Source organism: Pelophylax lessonae, assembly GCF_965119305.1.
Source record: "Pelophylax lessonae genome assembly, chromosome: 2".
NCBI classification, from domain to species: Eukaryota; Metazoa; Chordata; class Amphibia; order Anura; family Ranidae; genus Pelophylax; species Pelophylax lessonae.
This window is the reverse complement of record NC_138769.1, coordinates 697,114,810-697,137,522: the sequence shown is the minus strand read 5'-3', so window position 1 is coordinate 697,137,522 and position 22,713 is coordinate 697,114,810. Positions and strand designations below refer to the sequence as shown.

The window sequence follows — 22,713 nt, the reverse complement described above, 5'->3', positions numbered from 1 at the left end:
CAGCCAGTTCTGACAACCTGCGTGCAGAAGTGATAGCCACCAAGAAGGCCACCTTCTGGGATAAAGTAAGCAAGGGAATCTCCCTGATGTTTTCAAAGGGAGGTTTCTGCAGAACCGACAAAACCAAATTAAGATCCCAGGGCGGTAAGGGCGCGCGGACTGGTGGAGCCAGGTGCCGCACCCCCTGAATGAAATTCCGCACCAAGGAATGAGTAGCCAAGGGCTTCTGAAAGAAGATTGCTAATGCTGAAACCTGACCCTTGATGGTGCTCAAGGATAGTTTCTGCTCAACCCCCTTTTGCAGAAAAGCCAAGATCCGGGTCACCGAATAGATACGTGGAGGAAATCCCAAAGATTCACACCACGCGATATAAGTCTTCCATGTGCGATAATAGACCTTGCTGGAAGTCGCTTTCCTTGCCTTAATTAGAGTAGGAATAACTGAAGCTGACAAACCTCTGTCCTTCAGTACTTGGGTCTCAATGGCCAGGCCATTAAAACCAGCGACTGTAAAGCACAATGGAAGATCGGTCCTTGAGACCGCAGACCCTCCCTGAGAGGAAGTCTCCAAGGAGCGTTCGCGACTAGCATGTATAAGTCGGCCTGACCGGCTTGACGAGGCTAGCCTAGAATTTCCAGGATAACTGGAGTTCCCTCCATCTCCATCCTGCGGAGAACTCTCAGCAGCAATCTGAGAGGAGGGAATACCTCTAATAGCTGACACTGCCTTAACAGGCCGTTCAGCGCGTCTGCTGCGTCCGCTGGAGGATCGTGGGCGCGCGTTACCAATCTCCGCGCCTCCGGGATGCTCTGAAGAAGACACAGATGGTGAACTCCTTGGTGATCGACTAAAGTTTGTCTGTGACGCAGCCTTGAAAAAATTGTCTGACTGGATCCGAACCAGGCTGCCCTAGAGCAATCTGGCCCAGGCAATCCGACAAAGTCTGATCGTTCTCTGTTCCCACACATTTATCAGACACCTGATTCCTATCAGGAGTGATGATTTCTCCTGGTTGAACATTAGAGACCGAAGTCACCCGGCTAGAGGCTCCTTGGTCTGTCTGCTCAACCGGATCCGATTCCTGTGGGGAACTGAGACTAATCTTTGGAAAAGGTAAAGAAAATGATCTGTTCAGGGAACGGTAACTACCGCTTCCTGTAGTACTTAAATGTTGGAAGGGAAGAAACGCACCGGTAGCAGTGATTGATGCTCGATCTAGTGCTCTGAATACCGGTGAAGACGTCCCCCCACCCTCAAGCCGGGTGGGGGCGCACCTTCAGGCTGTGTAAGCCTTAGCTTCAGGTTTGGCTGAGTCGGTTTTTTGTTTGTCCGACCAGCGCTTCTTGAACCCTCCTAGAGGGGTTTTGCCTTTCCCGCCCGCTCCAGCAGAGCGAACGAACCCTTTATGAGCGGCAAAGAAAGGTCCACGCTTGTTACTAGGTCCTTTAGCTTTAGCAGCCTGTGGCAACAAAGTGCTTTTGCCCCCAGTGACATCCTTAATGATCTCATCTAGGGTGGCCCCAAATAGGCGATTCCCCTGAAAGGGGAGATTCGCCAAGGTCTTTTTGGAACCTAGGTCCGCTGACCAGCATTTTAACCACAGCACACGTCTGAGGATTACCGCTGACATAGATGCATGCCCTAATAGGGGGGTGGCATTCAAGGCTGTGTCACAGACAAACTGTAGTCCTTGTATAATCTGTTCCATCAAATCAGATGTTGCCTGGGGGATACCTTTCCCCTTCAGGTCCTGGGGCACCAATCTCGCCCATTCCGTTAATGTCTGAGAAACTAGACCAATGACAATTACTGGTCTAAAGGCTGACCCTATCAGGGAAAAGATAGTGCGGGACTCCGCTTCTATCTTCCGATCCACTGAATCCTTAAAGGACGAAGCGTCCTCCACCGGAATAACCGTGGCTTTATTCAGTCTGGAAATAGGTGGATCCACCACTGGTGGTTCCGTCCATTTCTTAATGAGGGATTCCTCAAACGGATAGCGTCTAGCAATGCGCTTGGAAATAGTAAAGGTACGCTTAGAATGATCCCATTCCTCTTTAATCTTATTACCAAAACATTTGGGTAAAGGAAAAACCTTCACCGTCTTGGTAGGTTTGCTGGTACCAAAGGGAATTTCCATTTCAGTTGCCTCTGTCGGTAAAACCTCAAGTCTTAAGGTTTCCCGAACCGCCACAACTAGTGCGTCCACCAATGCTTCTTCTTGTGCTATGGCGGAAGCAAGAACGTCCTCCTCACTGTCTGAGGGAACTTTACCTGAGACAACAGCCCCTGCCGAGAGACCTGCAGCTGCAATGACCATCTCAGAATCTGAATCTGAAGTCTCAGATGATATAGGGGTAGGCGGGGGTCGCTTTCTTGACCCCCGTTCCTGACAGGCCGTCTCCACCCGAGCCACCAAAGACTCCAAAACTGCTGTAAATGCATCCTTACTCTGTGCACTGGCGGGTCCCGCGGCCACCTCGAGGGAAACAGGTGGGGGTACCTGTGTGGCAGGGTCCATGATAATTCCAGACACTACCCGGAAAAAAATCAATTGCCAAAAAAAAATAAAACTTTTTTTTTTCTTTTTCAGACCCCCGCGCCACAATGCCCCTCAGTGTTACCTGCTTAGGGACCCCTACAGAGCGAGAGAGAGAGATAGACCCCAAGGCTCACCACTTGATGCTCAGTTTCAAATGCAACTTGTTTCAGCACTGTCTATAACAGACAGGAAGTCTTTGGCTGGCTTCCCGGGCAAAAAGGAGGCGGCTCCGCCCCTTTGCACGCCTTCCGGCGCCTCCCCTAGCTCCACGAGGTGTTTTGGTCACCTCAAACATGGCCGCCCCCATGCTGGAGACACGAGGCTACGCCAATATGGCGGCCTCGTGCGATCTGCCAGACAATGGCGGCGGCCTGTACAGGATAACGGCGTGTCTGGCGGCCTGCGGGAGTATCTCGGCCCCACATACCTTCACCCTAATGGTGATCAGCCTGGCTGGCGGTACCGGACCCTGGCGGGCCGCATGCGGTCCGTGGGCCGTCGGAAGGCAGCCTGCCCTTGCTGGAGGAATGCGATCTGGACTGCAGTTATACATGCATAGACATCGCCCTGTGAACACCTCCCTTATGCTATCACAGTAATATTCTAGTACTGCCACTGACTTCAGTCATCTTTACAATTTTGAAATGACATTAGATTGTCAGCTCCCAAACCAAGCCTCCTGGTTTCTTGTTCACAAAAATCACACTCAAATAGGGGGATCTGTGACATGTTATAGGATAGAGGGGAGACCCATCCTTACCATTTCAGAGAGGGGCCCGCGTTCACCACAAAACCGTCAGGGGGAAAAGGGGGAACATACTACTCACCATACCGGAACCAGGCGGGCGCCAACTCCTGACAGTACCCCTCTCCACCGGGGTGGGAGGGCTGTCGACCAATACGGACGCCGTGACTCATGGTCATTGGCGTTTAAGCGAGACGTTTAACTCGCAGGGTCAGTCCCCGTCCAGTGGGACTATGTCGCGCCGACCCAGCGCGGAGCTATGGCCTGCACGCACTCGTAGGCTGAACTGGGGTGACCACTGGATCTCAACATCCAGCCCGTCGCCCAGTTCCAGCTTTCTTGCTTGAAGATCTCACAGGAACACTGGAGAAAAAAGCTGTCTAAAAAATCTTTCTAAGAAAAAAATCCTGCCAGGACCGAAGATCCTAGCAAGGCATCTAGGTCCTTACTCCTAACTAGACAGAAAAAAACTGATTTGCTGTAGCAGAGAGAGAGAGGATATACCCTCTGGGACTGCCCCTAAGGTGTGGCCAGAATGTCTTCTTTCCTGTCTAGTCCTACTCCTGTAGAGGGCAGTATAACCCGAGTTGTTAGTAATCAACGAGGACTACATCTGTCAATGAGCGACAGAGAAAGAGTTATTTTGTGCATGCTGCAGTTGCTAACAGTAACCCAGAGGGATCCTAAGGTGAACAAACCAGCAGTCCTCTAGGGGGCAGTGCTACACTATATACTTGGGGCCACTCAGGGGTCCTTTATTTGCAGTGTGCTGACACGTAATATGCTAACAGGAGGATAGAGCAGAAGAGTTACTTTGATGGTTTGTTGCAGCTCCTTTATTGTTCATTCACAAGTGGGGGGCGGGGAGGTGACCTGTGTTGCAAAACTACATCAGAGAAAAGTCCGGTCTGGATCGCTGGTTGTGTTCGGGAGCTGTGTAAGTCACATGTTGGATTGCACAGTATTAAAAATTATTTGCTGGGTAAAACAGACCTCTTATTTATATTTAATCTATGTAATTAGCGGTTTTCCCAGAGTTCAGCTTTAAGGAATGAGGGGGATCTTCAGTCATCAATAAAACCTGTTCTCCTTAAAAGGTTTTCCATTTAGGGCTCTGCGTCCTAAAGGTTTTTTTTATTTGCATTTCTCATCCTCTCCAGGTTGCAATTTACAGTAAAGACATTCAAGATCTGGAGAAGACTGTTTATAAGACGGAGCAAGAAAATTTGCAATTAATAAGTCATCTTTTCAGTTGCCGGCTTCAGGATCTAAAAATATCCAGGTATGCTCCTAAGTGCACATGCGGGGTAATAAATATTCTTCGAGCTTTGAATGCTGGAGGGATTAACCCCTTGGAGTAATGCCAGGTTCCCAGCACAGAGAAGCTTGTGGATCACACAACTGACAATGTTGGGGGTAAAATAAAATTGGCAATTTGATTGCGTTGTGTGTAATGATCTGAAGGGGTCCCCATCTCAGAGCAAACTGGTAAAAACAGCAGGTGGACTGCAGTCAAAACACACTTGTTTCCATTACAGCCCATTCAGACTGGCGCGACACGACTTTGTGGGGCGACCTGTGAAGTCTGTGCACCGCAACTTCGGCGCGACTTGCACGGACTTCATATAATTGAAGTCAATGCAAGTCGCCTCCAGGTTGCCCCAAAGTAGTACAGGACCCTTTTTCTAAGTCAGAGCGACTTGAATCGCTCCTATTAGAATGGGTCCTGTACTACTCAATGGCGAGCGACCGACCGCGACTTGTCAGGCGACCAAGTCGCCTGACAAGTCGCGCTTGTCTGAATGGACTCTTAATCAGACCAGGGATTGTTTTATTTTTGTTATCCTCGAAGGATCCAAGACCTGGCTTCTTTGGATGCCAGGAGTTACATGGAGGGGTTTCCAAGCAGACCTAAGCACCTTCTTAAAATTGGACCATAACTGGATCAACAACAGCCCCTTGGGTTTTTACTGCTGTGTCCCTATTTAGGAGTAGGGTTGCCACCTCATCCCTTTCAACCCAAAAACATATTCATTATACAGGTTCTGAGGCTAATTTATTGCAGATAAGGCACCAAGTGACTTTAATTATCACCTTAAAGCGGAGTTCCTGCCTCAGGGGTGAATTTTAGATAAAAATACCCCCGGGACAGTCAGGGCTAGTACATTCCATAATGGATAGCCTCTGTACTGTCCTGGGTCGCACTTACCTTTAAATTTTTTTCTCCAGCGCTGCCATCTCAGGTGTGGGCAGCTGAAGCCAGAGCGTCCTCTTCTGCCTCCTCTTCGGTGACGTTGGAGTCCCAGAATGCCCTGCACCGGCCCCGCTTGTCACTTCCGGTGCAGGCACGGCATCCCTCCACAGCTTCTGAGCATGCCCACAAGCTTTTTAGCAGGGAATGACGCACCTGCACCGGAAGTGACGAGCGGGGCCGGTGCAGGCGCATTGACTCCTGGGAGCGATGACGTTCAGCTCCCAGGAATCAATGCAAGGAGGAAGTGACGGCGCAGGCCGCGGCCGCAGAGGGAGGAAGTGGAAGGAAGGTGAGTATATTTTCTTCAAAAACAAGGTAAGTGAACAAAAAAAAAAATTAGGGATCATCCATTTCTTTTTCAGGTGACCCTCAGCAACCGGATGGCCCAAAATCGATTTTGAAGCCGGAACTCCGCTTTAACCAGCCACAGAACCTGTGTAAGTAATATGTGTTCGGTTTTAAAGGAATGAGGTGGCAACCCTAATTAGGAGGAGAGGAAATTTCCTCTTGCTTCCTTTCACGTCACAAAGTGATGGGAAATCTCTCCAATGTGGAGACAGACAAAAGCTTTTTTATAGGAGCGAGAAAGGAATGCGGCTTTTGACTTGGTTTTTGTGTCTTTTCATGGCTCTGTGCTCCTTCTTGTCCTCCTGAAGCCACCACCCCATCATTTCCTGTGTGGACGGGGACGGGAAACAAGTGAGAATCTCCCTATTGGAGTCACAGAAAGACATAAAAAGTAGGGATCGACCGATTATCGGCAAGGCTGATATATCGAGGGCCGATATTGACTTTTGCTGATATATCTGTATCGGCCCCGGAACTGGCCGATATTGCCGATATTACAAATATTGCTCATGTAAGGGTAAAATGATGTCACATAGCATAATTCCATTTACAGATGTTATTGAACATGCCATGCACATATGTACAAATTAAAGATATAAGCAATGAAGTGATGTCATGACATCCCTTCCGGGTACTCGGCGCCGGATTAAAAAAACTGACAGCATTCAAAACAGCCAAACTTGGCGTTTTGAATGCTTTAAAGTGCAGAGGAGGGGTTTGGGGTCTTTTAGACCCCCAGGTCCCTCCATAAGAATACCTGTCAAGTAAAAAAAAAAAATGAAAATATTGGCCAATACCGATATGCAATGACCAAAATATCGGTATCGGCAACGAAAAACCGATATCGGTCGATCACTAATAAAAAGTCACTCTACCCCACTCGGGTAGAATAAAAAAAATTGGGCTGGAGTTGGGCTTGTTTGCACTTGTGGTGGTGTTCACCACCCCTCTGAAAAATGATCCACAGTTGATAATTTTTTGGAGGCATTTGACAGGCAGCTCAGAGACAACACTTTGCGCCTCACCACCTGTTTTAACCCTTGAACGGCCGCACCATCATACTGCAATCTCCTGTTGTTGTTGCATGGCCCCTTTCACTTGAAAAGGTACTGCCCAAGGAACACAACCTGTGGTTTAATTTTTGCCAAGCCACACCGCACAGTTGGGAAGAAAAGGGGTATCAAAGCTGCCCTGTTCTTTTTTACTGGTCCCCAGCCACCCGTGTAAATGAGGCATTGGAAAATGGATGTCTGTATATTTGTAAATGTGTTATTTGATGTATGTACAGTAAGTGTGTGTAAGAATATGTATACATGAATGCATGCTTGTATACACTGGTGTGGTTGTATATAATCGTATTTCTATACATAGGCATTTGTGCCATTGTATATCAGTGTATAGAATTGATCCTGTGATCTCATCAGTTACTATTTTGCTTCTCTTTGAAATGAGCTGGTATATGAGATAAGGTTTATTCATCCGTCTAGTTGCCTTTTGCACTGTATATGGGTTCAGAACGCCCAGACCGCTGTAGAATAATAAAACCAGAAGTGTTATTAATTCAGATGTGGAATTTTTCCTAAATAAAATTTGACTGGGAAACCCAGAACACAGTTTTCTTCTACTTCCCCATCTCTTCCAGGAATGTCTTCCTAACACAGGGTGTTGGGTTGGATCCACCAGAAGATATGGAGGACAGATTGGTCAAACAGGATCAGGATACAACCTCTGATGATGAAGGTTTGTCATAGATGTAAAGTAAATTGTCAGTTAAGTGTATGTAAACTCCAACGATGATCTTTTCTTTTTTGCCCAACGTTTGGTCTGTTAAATTTATCATTGAGAGTATTATATCTTATTAAGAAGTGCAAAAAAAAAAAAACCTGTTGATCTTGTAGGAAATTCAGAGTTGCCCTGTGTTGTCTGCCGTTGTTAAGCTCCGTACACACGCGTCGAAATCCGGCCGTAAATTTTTGTCCGACGACCGATCCGCAGATTTTCGGCTTGTTAGTATGATGCTTCTGACAACCGACTCCGACTTTTCGGCCGAAAAAATTCGGGTGTGCAGGCTATAAAATTTTTGTCGACCGTCAAAACACGTCCAATTTTCGTGCAGTCAGTACGGATTTCGACAGGGGAAAATCGTATGAGCAAGACTGGGCATGCTCAGAGATGAAAGAACACAAAGAAAGCAAACCAACACATGACATCACTTCTGAAGTAGAATTTTGTCGTGCGGGAAAATTTGTGTGCAGTCTAGAGCACATTCCAACCAACAGACACCACTCTGGACAAAAGACGGACGACCGGTTGGCGGAAATTCGTTGCGTGTGTACGAGGCTTTATTCTCAAGTTCTAGCTGTTTTCTATCTTGCACTACAGAACAAATAGTCCCTACTGTGGAGATTTGGCAGTTTAAAGAGGAAGTAAACCCTCCTCGGACACTTGTACCTATAGGTAAGCCTATGATAAGGCTTACCTATTTACCTTACATGCAGCCAGTGACGTCACTGGCGCATGCGCTCTGAAGGAACGGCCGATCGTGCCGTTCCTTCAGAGCCCCGTGCCGTGACTGTCGGCTCCCGCGCGCGTGCGCGGGAGTGACGTCACCGCGGCTCCGGGCAATCAGATGGCCGGATGCCGCGATCCCGGAAGACGGGCGACTGAACATGTCGCCCGTCATAGAGGTGAGTGAGCGGCACGGCGGGGGCTCGTCCTAAGGTAAGTATTGCATAATGAGCTAGTATGCGATGCATACTAGCTCATTATGTCTTTCTCTTGCAGGGTGTAAAAAAAAAAAAACGAGTTTACAACCTCTTTAAATTCAGCAGTATATGGCCAATTTAAAGCTGGCAATATACTCCTTGAAGGTTGGCTGATTCTATTTGGCACTACAAGTAAAAATACAATTTTATGTCTGGTTCACATGTGTTTTAAACCACCTAAGGACTGGAAGGTTTTACCCCCTACTGACCAGGTCATTTTTTGCGATACGGCACTGCGTTACTTTAACTGACTATTGCGCAGTCGTGCAACACTGTTCCCTAAAAATAGCTTTCTTTTGGTGGTATTTGATCACCTTTGCGGTTGTTATTTTTTTGCGCTATATATAAAGCGACAATTTGGAATAAATGTATATATTTTTTGCTTTCTGCTATAAACCATATCCAATAAAAAAAAAATTTAAAAATTCAAATTTATTAATAAATGTAGGCCAATATATATTCAGCTACATATTGTTGGTAAAACAAAATACCAATATGTGTATATTGATTGGTTTGCGCGTCTACAAACTCTGGAATAATTTTATGGCGTTTTTATTTTATTTTTTACTAGTAATGGGGGCGACTAGCGATTTTTTTTTTTAAGCAGGACTGCAACATTGTGGCGGACAAATAGGACACCTACCTGACACTTTTTTGGGAACCAGTGACCTTATTACAGTGATCATTGCTAAAAATATGCACGGTTACTGTATAAATGACAGTGGCAGGGAAGGGGTTAACATCAGGGGCGATCAAAGGGTTAAGTGTGCTCCTAGCTGGTGCTTGCTAACTGTGTGGGAGATGGTCTGACTGGATGAAGACAGAAATCGGTGTTGCTGCTTCCGTCATAATGGCGATCTGCCTTGTTAACATAGGCAGATCACGGTTCTGCCTCTCTGGGGAACAATCGTGGGTGGCGGCGAACATTGGGTCTGCCAGACCCGCTGATTGGCACCCCGTGTCCAATCAGCACATGATCACGCCTCAGAAGGCGTGGGCGCGCTACCCAGTGGGTATTGCACGAAATTACGTACAGGTACATGAGTTTGCGCAATAGAGCCGACCTGCCACAGTAAATATGTGGTAGGCAGTCAGCAAGTGGTTAACAGGGAAACTTTATGGGTCCATACACATCTACTTATAGGTATTTCCAGGGTTTTTTTTTTTTTTTTTTACATAGAATAGGTGCATGCTACAATCCCCTTCCAGGTCACCCCTTAGCTCTACTACCTACCTATCTTCAAGCACCGTCCCTTGATTCCGCCCCCTACCCACCTCCCAATACCACTCCTTTTAGAGAATACAGAAACAAGTATTTTGTGGTGCTAAGTACTTTGTATGGAATTTGTTAATGCTAACAAGAAAAGCAGTAAAATAGACCCCCTGCAGTCAGTAACAATAAATCCCCTAGCAACAACCCCCCCCCCCCCTCTGCAACAAAATACCTCCCCAGCAGCAATAGATCCACTTCAGCAGCAATACACCCATCAGCATCAACAGACCCTCCAGCAGCCAGCAATAACAGATCCCTCCGAGTAGCAACTGACCTCCTCAGCAACAATAGATCCCCCAGCAGCCAGCAACAGTAGACCCTTCAGTACACTCAAGCACCCTTTGCCATTACAAACATTTTGTGCTGGAGGTGCAGGAACAGCGTTCCCCTGCATTCCTACTGAAAAAAGTCCTGGGTATTACCCCACACACACTATAATGCATAGAACTGCGTGAATTCAGCCTAAAAAAAGCAGTGCTTTTATATTTGTAAACAGCCTTGTAAGACACTAGACTGACTCCACCTTGATGAAAAGTCCATCGCCATTATTGATCCAGAAGGGCTGCCTCAGAGTGACCACTGGGATAGTGGCGAGAAACGCATGAGACCATAACTCTGACATGGCACTTCTGAAATGATATGTGGGTGTCATATATGCACGATATGATATGAAGACCTCAAAGCATACCTCCCAACTTTCTGAGATGAGGGACACCTATTAGCAAAAGTATGTAGATATAGGACACACCCCCTGTCACGCCCCCTTAAAGGAGGATTACATAAAAAAATAATTTGTTAAACCTGCAAGTGCTTTTTTTTTTACCACTACTATCCCTTTATACTGGCTTTTGAAATCTACAAATGCAGCAATTTAGAAATTGGATGAAAGGTTTAGCAGTGGGAAACACTTTTTTTTATAAATAGTTGCACATTTTTTGTACAACTATATACAATATCTCACAAAAGTTAGTACACCCCCAACATTTCTGTAAATATTTTATTATATCTTTTCATGTGACAACACTGAAGAAATGACACTTTGCTACAATGTAAAGTAGTGAGTGTACAGCTTGTATAACAGTGTAAATTAGCTGTCCCCTCAAAATAACTCAACACACAGCCATTCATGTCTAAACCACTGGCAACAAAAGTGAGTATACGCCTAAGTGGAAATGTCCAAATTGGGCCCAAAGTGTCAATATTGTGTGTGACCACCATTATTTTCCAGCACTGCCTTAACCCTCTTGGGCATTGAGTTCACCAGAGCTTCACAGGTTGCCACTGGAGTCCTCTTCCACTCCTCCATGACAACATCACAGAGCTGGTGGATGTTAGAGACCTTGCACTCCTCCACCATCCGTTTGAGGATGCCCCACAGACGGTCAATAGGGTTTAGGTCTGGAGACATGCTTGACCAGTCCATCACCTTTACCCTCAACTTCTTTAGCCAGGCAGTGGTCATCTTGGAGGCGTGTTTGGGGTCGTTATGTTGGAATACTGCCCTGTGGCTCAGTCTTCGAAGGGAGGGGATCATGCTCTGCTTCAGTATGTCACAGTACATGTTGGCATTCATGGTTCCCTCAATGAACTGTAGCTCCCCAGTGTCGGCAACCCTCATGCAGCCCCAGACCATGACACTCCCAGTCCCACCTTGCTTGACTGCAGGCAAGACACACTTGTACTCCTTACCTGGTTGCCGCCACACACGCTTGACACAATCTGAACCAAGTAAGTTTATCTTGGTCTCATCAGACCACAAGACATGGTTCCATTAATCCATGTCCTTAGTCTGCTTGTCTTCAGTAAACTGTTTGTAGGCTTTCTTGTGCATCATCTTTAGAAGAGACTTCCTTCTGGGACCACAGCCATGCAGTGTGCGGCGTATGGTCTGAGCACTGACAGGCTGACCCCCCCCCCCCCCTTCAACCTCTGCAGCAATGCTGGCAGCACTCATACGTCTATTTCCCAAAGACAACCTCTGGATATGACGCTGAACACGTGCACTCAACTTCTTTGGTCGACCATGGCAAGGCCTGTTCTGAGTCGAACCTGTCCTGTTAAACTGCTGTATGGTCTTGGCTGCCGTGCTGCAGCTCAGTTTCAGGGTCTTGGCACTCTTCTTATAGCCTAGACCATCTTTATGTAGAGCAACAATTCTTTTTTTCCGATTCTCAGAGAGTTCTTTGCCATGAGGTGCAATGTTGAACTTCCAGTGACCAGTATGTGAGCGTGAGAGTGATAACACCAAATTCAACACACCTGCTCCCCATTCACACCTGAGAATTTGTAAAACTAACAAGTCACATGACACTGGGGAAGGAAAATGGCTAATTGGACCCAATTTAGACATTTTTCACTTAGGGGTGTACTCACTTTTGTTGCCAGCGGTTTAGACATTAATGGCTGTGTGCTGAGTTTTTTTGAGGGGGGACAGCAAATTTACACTGATATACAAGCTGTACACTCACTACATTTTACATTGTCACATGAAAAGATAGAATCAAATATTTACAAAAATGTGAAGGGTGTACTTCCCTTTGAGAGATACTGTAGATCATACCAAAATGAGGGACAAATGAGAAGAGAGGGACAGTCCCTCAAAATCAGGGACAGTAGGGAGCTATGCTCAAAGGGCTGACTGGCAGTGATATCAAAAGCCCAAAAGCACAGAAGACAGTGTATCCATTTAAACAGTCTAGGTTTATTCCACACACAATTAAAAAACAAAATGAGATGAACGGTGGTTACCAGTTGATGACCAACCCCATAACACAGGCATGCAGGATATGCTGGGAAACCGGGATATCGATGAGGACTGTAGGATCCACGTTGGAATATTCTCACCAACCGCGGCAAGGAGGCAGGCAGCCAGAACAAGGAAATCTGTGGTGGTGGACACTCAGACTATGACACAGCAGAGAATCACGCCGATTGCCAGGATAACATGTTTCGGGGCACGCCCCTTTGTCAAATCCACTGTTCTGGTAACTGGTGCTCTACAAGATATCAGACACAAATATAGAAGCTTAAAGGGCTGGCTGGCAGTCTTGGCTTATTCCTTACACAATTAAAAAACAAATTTGATGATTGGTGGTTACCAGAACAGTAGATTTAACAAAGAGGCATGCCCCAAAAACATGTTATCCTGGCAATCGGCGTGATTCTCTGCTGTGTCACAGTCTAAGTGTCCACCACCACAGGTTCTGGCTACGTCACTTCTGGTGATGTGTACCTGCCCGCCTCCTTGCTGCGGTTGGCAAGAATATTCCAACGTGGATCCTATGGTCCTCATCGATAACCCGGTTTCCTAGTAGATCCTGCATGTCTGTGTTATGGGGTTGGTCATCAACTGGTAACCACCGTTCATCTCATTTGTTTTTTAACTGTGTGCGGAATAAGCCAAGACTGTTTTTAATGGATACACTATCCTCTGTGCTTTTGATATCACTGCCAGTCAGCCCTTTGAGCTTCCTATATTTGTGTCTGATATCATGTAGAGCAGGGTGTCAAACTCTATTTCATTACGGGCTGCATCAGCATTATGGTTGCTCTCATAGGGCCAGTTGTATCTGTAAGACTAGATGTCCAGAGCCACCCCAATCAGAAGTCAACAGTCTTCTTTACATCACAGTGCATTCCCCGTACCATGTGCTGCTACTGGGCTGGAGGTGGAAATGGGAAGTATAAAATGCAGGGTCTGGAGGACGACTGCTGTCAGCTGCAGAAGTCTGTTGAATGCTGAGACCAGGGGAGGTGGAGACGAGGGTTTGCTGCACCTGCACAGAGAGGTGCAGAATCTGGCAGAGGAGTTCTGTCCTCCTCTCTGCTGTCAGCTGCTGAGACAGGGTGGGGTTGGAGGCAAGGGGGGTGCCTCAGCTGGGCCAATTTCTGCCAGCAGGCCTTGTGTTTGACACGTGTTGTAGAGCATAGTGTCAGAACCTTCTAAAGGATCCTGGGATGGGTTCAGTGACCACTCCAAAACTGATGTTTGTTAAGATCGGATTATAAAGTGATGAAAGTGGAGGGAAGAGATTGGACTTTATAGGCACCAATATTAAAATAGTATATTCTTTATTAGAAAATTTACAAAAGCACATAAATAGCAAAACACAAAAGAAGAAACATATAAAAAGGACAACATATCATGTACATCAATTATTACAATAAGGCGGCAAAGCCTCAAAACAGTTGTGCAAATCACATAGCCTTATCAGGTATTGATTATTTGTACAGCAGTCACAAGTGATACAAGAATGACCTGTGTTCATGAGGCGGCCCTGGAGAAGGGATAGCCGTCTCCAAAGGGTCGTCTGTACATAGTAGATGCAGATGTTAGGTTGAATCCCAGCTGCCCTACATGTTTCGCTTAACCTAGTAAGCTTCTTCTGGAGCATATGATGAAGGCAAACATCTGCATAAGGACAAAGCGATGACAATGAATATCCTTATATATAGACAAAATGTTTACATTTTTATAAGAGTTATTATATAGTCATGACTGAATAGATCTAATGACCAGTCAACACATGGTTACATTTGAGGCTACGTGCCATACCCTTGTCACACCAGAGGACCAAGAGATAATAGAAAAAGAAAGTAAGGATAAGAGGGCAGAGAAGAAAGAAGAAAGAAGAAAGAAAAGGGGGGGGGGGGAAGATAAAAGTGAACCAGAAAGGGAGAAAGGGTAGAAATGAAAAGGGGGGGAAAAAAGGAGCCTGAATGCTTGGGAGTGCTAGCCAGGCCCGCAGACATAGAGCCAAACGTAGGGACCAAGGCTTCATATTATGGTAGAATGGGGTATTCTAATGGGATGAGCAGAGCTGCAATCATATATTAAACAGAATACGTACCTGAGAGAGATATTTCAGGTGAAAGAAACTTATGATGAATCAAGCCTTAAAGGCTAGAAGGAATAATAACGAGGGGGATCGGTGCGCTGTAGTTGGAGCAAAGAGCCTGGTAGGATTGCCAAACCTAATATAGGACAAAAAACTTCAAATAACCTGAAATAAATAAAGTAATAAATATAATGAACAGTAGCCGAAAAATGGGTGGAATTGGAAGGGAGACTAGGGTGAGGACAGTTGTCCAAAACCTCACCTCCGTGCAACTAAATAGATACGGTTATAAAAGACCCCAAACTCATACAAGGATTAATACCGCATATATTAACCGTTGAAAGTAATAATGGCAAATAAAAAGAAATTCCGAAAAAGTGTGGCAACATGCATCAGCAAGATCGGATTATAGATGAGAGCTTCCAGTAGAGAGGCTGGAGGGTCAACAGCATTCTCAGAAGGGATCTGCAATGGAAGTTCCCATATTTCTCTTAGAAAAGGCTATTTTAACTGAGTGCACAATGTGTATCCAGAGATGGGGAATGCAGAGAGAAATCACAAACTTGTCTGCACCCATTGGCTTTATATTGGTGGACTGTTTAGCTGGAGCTTTGTGTGTATAGTAGGTGTTATGTTGCTTCCAAGGGAGCATTCTGGTTTTAATTTGAACCAAAAAAGCAGAACATGGATATCTGTATCATTTATCTTTTGCTTCTAGGTGAAGACAGGCAGCTCCCCACCTCTGAGGGTGGAGATTCCCAGCTCTCTCTTGATCTGAAACACTTACATCACGAGGATGAAAAGGATTTCAAAGTAAGTGGAATCTCCATATGACTGCACTATGCACATTACCGTTGTATGTGTGATGTCACATCTCATGTCCCCAAGAGTTTAGCAAAAATCACAGCTAGACAAGAAAAGATATTTTTTATAAACTGCTCAGATGTTCTGCTCTATTTCGAAGAGAAGATGCTACCATCACTTGGTCATCGTGCACTTTTCCAATATGACAATGATCCAAAATACACATCTAAGGCCATTTTTGCATTTGTGAAGAACAGGGTGGGAGTAATTCAGTGGCCAAGTATGTGTCCTGATCTAAACTCAATCCAATACCTATGTGGAATTCTGAAGAGACAAGTTGAGCATCACTCTCCATTCAGCATCCAGGCTCTAAAAAGAGATCGTTCTTGAAGCATGGGAAAAAAAAAAAAAAAAGATGCTGCAATATACTGCCAGCTTGTTCATTCCATGCCTAGACAACTTGGTGCTGTCCTTACAATCATGGAGGTCATACAAAAATACTGGATGTAGTAGTTTTTGTTATGGGGTGTATTCATTTTTGCATCATTTGCACTGCACTGCGATATGCGATCAAACTGGGGGTGTCGTTAACATTACATTGACACCCCCAGCGGATCGCATATGGCAGTGTGAACTGCCGGGGGTGCGTGTGCGATGCGGGAACAGGCTGCGAGTTCGCAGCCTTCCCGCATCGCATCATAGTGAACCGAGCTTGAGTTCACCAGTGTGAAAGAGCCCTACAGCTGGATACACACTATACAATTGTCTTTAGATTTTTTTTTCCTTCAGATTTACTAAAATCATATAATTTGAGGTCAAACCTAAAGACTTTCAATTTGTTTGCAGTCAGGCAGGCCCTTGCACTACATAGTTGAAGGTAAATCTAAAGGAAATTTAACAACAAAAGTTGTATAGTGTGTATCCAGCTTACGAGTTCAGTTTATAGGAATCTTCCTCTGAGAGAAATATGATTTTTGTACTCACCGCAAAATCCTTATCTAAGAGTCCATTGAGGAACACAGGAAGCCCTAAACTTTTGGGTTATACTTCAACCTACAGGAAGATTGACACTGTCAAACAAATTACCTGTAGGCCTGCCCAAAGTTTAACCCCTCCTACTATCAGTATGCCTGTTTTTTTTTTAGCAAAGCAGTACCATGAGAATCCTGGAACACATCTGGGAGCAAATACCTGGGCCCAATACCTGGGTCCGGACGCTGCTGGCTGAGAAAATCTGCCGGTCAGTTGTCTACATTGGTAATGTAAAGGGCTGACAAGATTGAATATGAAGTTCTGCCAAGGACAGGATTGGCCTTCTCTTTTGCTACAGTGAAACTTCTTGTTTCTCCCTGAGGATTGATGGATGCCATTGCATAGTCTGACTGGATCCAGATTGGCCCTCTTACTGGATGGTCCAAATTGCCAAAAACTCCAAGATGTTGATCAGAAGGTAATATTCCACCAAAAACCAACAAGGTGCCCAAGGACTACCCAGTAGCCAATAAGCTGGCTTCTGTGGTCAGGATCTTCCAGAACACAAGAAGAAATTACTGCCCTGACTACAGAAGATCTGAACAATGGATTAAGAAGACAATTTACATCTAGACTCCATTGGATTTTTTTACTTACCATAAAGTCCATTTTTGGAGTCCATTGAGGGACAAAGAAATTAAGATACAGTTGGGGTTTAGGTCTACAGGAGAATTGGACACTGCCAAACAGAAAGAAAAACCTAAGCCTGTCCCAGTAGAATCCCTCCTCTACCCAGCATGTCTCAGTTTTGTGGTAAAGAAGTACTAAAGACATCAGCAAGAACACAGAGGGATGAGACCTGTATCCTTCAATGGACTCCAAGAAATGGATTTTATGGTAAATACAAAAATCCCATTTTCTGTTTCATCTACTGAGGGACACAGGAATTCACATACAGCTGGTCAGCAGTCCAACTAAAGGGTAAGAAAAAAAAAAAAACCTCAAGCCTCACAAAGTGGATCTGGGGCTGCCCACAGCTCCGGTGCTTCTAGAAGCACGAGGGGCCCCCTACTTGACAGGGAAACCTGTCAGCAAGACTAGAAGGGAGAGCATGGAAGATTAACCTGATGCTTCATACCAAGATTTAAGGTGCCATCTCACTGGCAGAGGGGAAGACTCCACTCGCAAGGGAAAAATGACAAATCGCTCTCAATTTTGACGTCTTCTGAAGGCCAGCCTTGTCAGATGCTTTTTAACTATATCATCAGCATGCCAGTAGTACAACCATGATGCCTTGCACATATGTATGGACAGAAGATCCATACAGGATAATAGTTTAAATAGTTCATCTGAAGCATAAAGCCTCGTACACACGTGTCGAAAAACGGCAGGGAACTTTCGTCCGACCACCAATCTGCCGATTTTCGGCTTGTTAGTATGATGCTTCCGACAACCGACTCCGACTTTTCGGCCGAAAAAAATCTGGTGTGCAGGCTATAAAATTTTTGACCGCCGTCAAAACACAGCCGATTTTCGTGCAGTCAGTACAGATTTCGACAGGGAAAAATCTAATGCGCAAGACTGGGCATGCTCAGAGAAGAAAGAACACAAAGAAAGCAAACCAACACATGACATCACTTCTTAAGTAGAGTTTTGTCGAGCGAGAAAATTTGTGTGCAGTCTAGAGCACATTCCAACCAACAAAACACCACTCTGGACTAAAGACGGACGATCGGTCGGCCGATAATCGTTGCATGTGTACTAGGCTTAAGGCTCCAGGCATTTGCTCCAACTTTTCTGAAGAGGAGTTTATCACAGTTGAGGAGAAATCCCTTTGGAGGTACCTAAACCACTCTGACACAGCCTGGCAAATTAGGGTCACTGCAAACTAAGGATGGGGTCTAGGTTCACCGCTACCATGGGTTTGAGGCAAATCCCGGGAGTTCCAGATTACTGGGTGCCAGGGCATTTTTGTGCAGATTTGCCTGGAGATTTTTTTTTTTTTTTTTTTTTTTTAAGCCATAATGCACTGCTTGACCTCTAAACTTTGGCTTAGAAGAGCCAATAAGGGGGCTTTTGGATAAGCCAGCTCTCTTACTTTAAAGGGGGACGCACACAGCAGTTATAGTGTCAGTGAATTGGAAAGTGTTGTAGAGAAAACATAGGGAGAGATTAGAGTCTGGTAGGAAATTGTACTTTCATTTTGATTGCTAGCTCTTTGTACAGCTTTTAGCTGCTCTCCCATCCATCCATCCATACAAATCTTTTTTTTTTTTTTTCACTGCAAGGCTTGCTTTCCATTGTTTATTTTGATATGGCTTTTTTTGCCCTAATACTTCCAACTTTAAAACAGTGGGCTTTGGTTTCAGGCTGCAGTTTTGGGGTTTTAATTTCCTTAGTGAGTTTTTTTTTTTTTTTACTCATGCTTATGGGGCTAAATTTTAGGTATTTTCACTTGTTACTGACAATTTGTTTGTTAAGCTGATTTTTTTTTTTTTTTTTTTTTGTCACAGCAGGCACCTAAACAACCTAATGTTTAACGCACCCCCCCCTCACATTGCTGGAATGGAAACATGGGGGTTCATTGGCAGGCTTCACCCCTTTAGGTAATGTTAGTCATGAGGAAAACGTTTTGGGGGTGCAACAAATCCTCTTTATCAGCCTGATTTATAGGACTACCCCATGTCTATTTATCTACTATTGGCGAATACATAAATGGGCGGGAAGGTAGTCCTCTAGAGCAGATTGAAGAAGGTTGGTTTCTTTCTTCTGCAAAACATGTTCCTGACGACTCCCATTACCTGAATGAGCAAAGACGTCTGATAAATTTCTTCAGTGGGGTTGATTTACTAAAACTGGTGCACTCAGTATCTGGTGCAGCTGTGCATGGTAGCCAATCCGCTTCTAACTTCAGCTTGTTCAATTAAGCTTTAACAAAAAACTGGAAGGGGATTGGTTTTTATGCAGAGATGCACCAGATTTTGCACTCTCCAGTTTTAGTAAAACAACCCCTTGTGTCCTCTCCTCCTGGCAGTATTCTCCTTCCACTGCTCATGGTCAGGGTAGGAGGTGGAGGTGTGAAGGAACAGTCTTCTCCAGGCTAGGCGGATTTGGCTACATCTAAAAAATGTTTTAATTTTAATTACTACACTATGGACTCTGCCCTGTTCCTTTATATTGTTTTCCAGGCTGTGGCATTATCCTTTTAACCACCAATCAGAGAAAGCCCTGTATTCATTGATAAAAATACAAGGCTTCCTTTGAATCACAACACAGTGCTGTATATGATATGCAGATGAATACAGTGCTGAAAGTAGCCACATCAGTGCATATAGGAAATAGTTAATCTGGGCGAGCTTGGCCAAAACTAAACCTGCAGTTAGGCTTTCAGGGATTACCCAAACATCATATACAGTACAAGTCCTTAAGGTCCTACAAACCATGTGTACCTTAGATTAAATATCGAGGAGGGGAAGGCAGAGAAACCCAATACATAAAATAAACGATTTAGACTCTACCCTTCTCACACTAAAAATTAATCGATATTCATAGGAGTGCAAAAAAGGGCTAATTACCTACACTACATCAACACACTTTTCAAAAAAGAGGACTTCAATAAATACACACAATATTGTCCTATTTGGCCAGAATCTTCCTTTGCAGGGACCTCATATGGAACTGTGCAAACGGAACCGCCTCAAAAAAGGTAGACCCCATCAGGCCCAGCACCTGCATGCAAAACTGGAGGGATGACCATCTGCTGGACAGCAGATGAATTGCAGCATGCAATATTTGGAGTTTGTTCAGAGGAAGGAGCACTCTGGCTAAGGCCAAGTCCAGAGTCAGGCCGAGATAGTCCAGCTTTGTGGACAGAACCAGCGCATAGTTTGTATGGTTATCTCCAGGTTTTCCACCAGAGCAGTAACAGATCATCCAAGTAGCCCAGCACCACAATCCCCCGTTGGCGTAACAAAGCTAGCACCTGGGCTAACACTTTTGTGAAGACCCGAGGCGAGATCAAAGGGTAACGTCACAAACTGATAATGCTTCTCTCCCACGGCAAAGTGGAGAAAACGCTGGTGACTGGCACATTTGGGAACCCCACCAGACTTATCAAGTAGAAATAGGCACCTGCAGCCACCAGTATATTCTGCCCTGCACGCGCGGCAATCAGACAGTAAAAGGATCAAGGAGTTAACAACAGCGGATGAGGAAGGGCTCCACTGTCATGGCCACCGCTAATTTCAACAGCAAACCACCACAAAATGGCCACTGGACAGGACAAACATGGCCTTTATGCATAGAAACACAGGCTACAATAAAATGGTGGCTCCAGGAGGGACCCCTAGGCCTCAGAGACTGACCCAGGTAGGACAAGAGCCCCCCACCAGGTACAACCACTCCCCTAAATAGCTGATCATTGAGTCGCCAGCCCCCATGGCCAGTAAAGCGCCCTGCCCTCACCCCAGGTGGACCAGACCACCCAAACAGCCCCAGCATAAGTGGAGGAGGGGGAGGATGGGGGGACAGATGAAAGGAGGGTGCCTGACGGTAAGGAGGAGAAACCAGGCTTCTGAACATCCCGAGGAGGGGCCACTTCCACCCCAAAACCCTCCAGGTGGAGGGGGGGGGCAGGGGACAGCTACTCACCATACCAGGACCTGGGAGGGCACCGCTCCAGACAGAACCTCTCTCCATCCAAACAGGGGGGCTATCGGCCAGGAGGAATGCTGAAACTCGGGCCAAGACCCGGGCGTATGCGAACTCGTGAGGCATTTACCCTCGCAGGCCAGCCCCCGTCCATTGGGGCTATGTCAAGGTCACCTAGCGCAGAGTTCTGCGTGCGCTCGCTGGCCAAACTGGGGTGACCACTGGATCTAAATTATGCAGCCTGTCACCTAGTCCAGCAGATGATCGTAGATCTCACAGGAGAAATCCAGGAGGAAAAAAAAAAAATTGCCAGGACCAGAGATCACAGCAAGGAACTAGGTTCTTTCTCCTGACCAGGCAGAAACCCATAGCAGACAGGAGTATACCCCCTGGGACTGCCCATAGGCGTAGACAGACTTTTTCTGCCTAATGTCCTACTCCTGTAGGGGGCAGTATAACCCAATGGTTAAGAATATCAGGGGCTGTGTCTGTCAATGAACGAAAGAGAAAAGTGGTTTATAGATACATTTTAGGTGAACTTCCAACACTGCACTTATATTCAAGCTTTGTTTCCGATCATTAGAGGATCAAAGCTGTTGAAAGTGGTTCCTGATCATTTTAAGCTATGACATAATGAAGTTGATGCCTTCATTCAGATGGTTTCAGCTTGCAGCGTGTCTGTTTAACGCTGTAATCGTCTAACATAAGTATATTTTAAAAAGAGGTACACTTCTCAGTTTAGAACAGGGATCTCCAAACTTTCTAAACACAAGGGATCAGTTTATTGTTCTTCAAACTTTAGGGGGGTTGGACTGAGGCCAGTGGGAGTAGGCATTTTACTTGCATCACATTTGGTATTTGGGGGGGGGGGGGGGGAGATGGAGTGCCCCTTCATTGGTATCATTGGGGGAATAGTGCCCCAGGAGCCGGATAAAGACAGGCAAGGGGCCACCTCCAGTCTCCGGGCCGCAGTTAGGAGACCACTGGTTTAGAACACAAACTGCAGGGCTTATTAACACAGTAAACCAAATATTCTCCAAAAAGGATTAAGGTGGACAACCCAAGCCTCATACTTACCAGATATATACTGCTAAATTTAGCCTAGGCATTTAGGCTTTATTAACTTCTGGGGAAAAAAAAAAAGGGTTATAAAAAGCTGCTGATTTACTGCCAGAAGCTCTAACAAACACCCATTTTGTGTTGCAGGAATACTTACACCTGGGCCCACTGGAGCTAAAATTGTTAAGCATCGAAGGACAAGCTGTGCCACTACACAAGGAGAGTGCAGAGGCCAAAAATCCTGATCAGACCGAAAGACCATCCTGTCAGAATAAACTAAAATGGCCAGTTACAGCAAGGATGATAAAATCAGCTTTTCCATCCTAACTAAAATGTTACTCTTCCCAGCCTGTAAAAAGTTACTGTATGTAGAATAAATGTGAATTTCATTCAGCTGTATCTTTGTTATCTTCCAAGTGGGACAATGGCAGGAAAGTCTATTATGTCTCTGTACCTCCAATG

The 22,713-nt window shown here is 45.5% G+C and overlaps 1 protein-coding gene across 1 annotated transcript in view; it reads left to right on the top strand.

The window, feature by feature from the left end:
• Positions 1-22,713, top strand: part of CCDC83 (coiled-coil domain containing 83) — a 65,611-nt gene extending 42,898 nt beyond the window's left edge. Inside the window, exons 7-10 of the mRNA XM_082247130.1 lie at positions 4,449-4,570; positions 7,533-7,630; positions 15,485-15,579; positions 22,399-22,713. Coding sequence (XP_082103256.1) covers positions 4,449-4,570; positions 7,533-7,630; positions 15,485-15,579; positions 22,399-22,578 — 495 coding nt within the window. The 3' untranslated portion in view covers positions 22,579-22,713. The remainder of the gene's footprint in view (positions 1-4,448; positions 4,571-7,532; positions 7,631-15,484; positions 15,580-22,398) is intronic.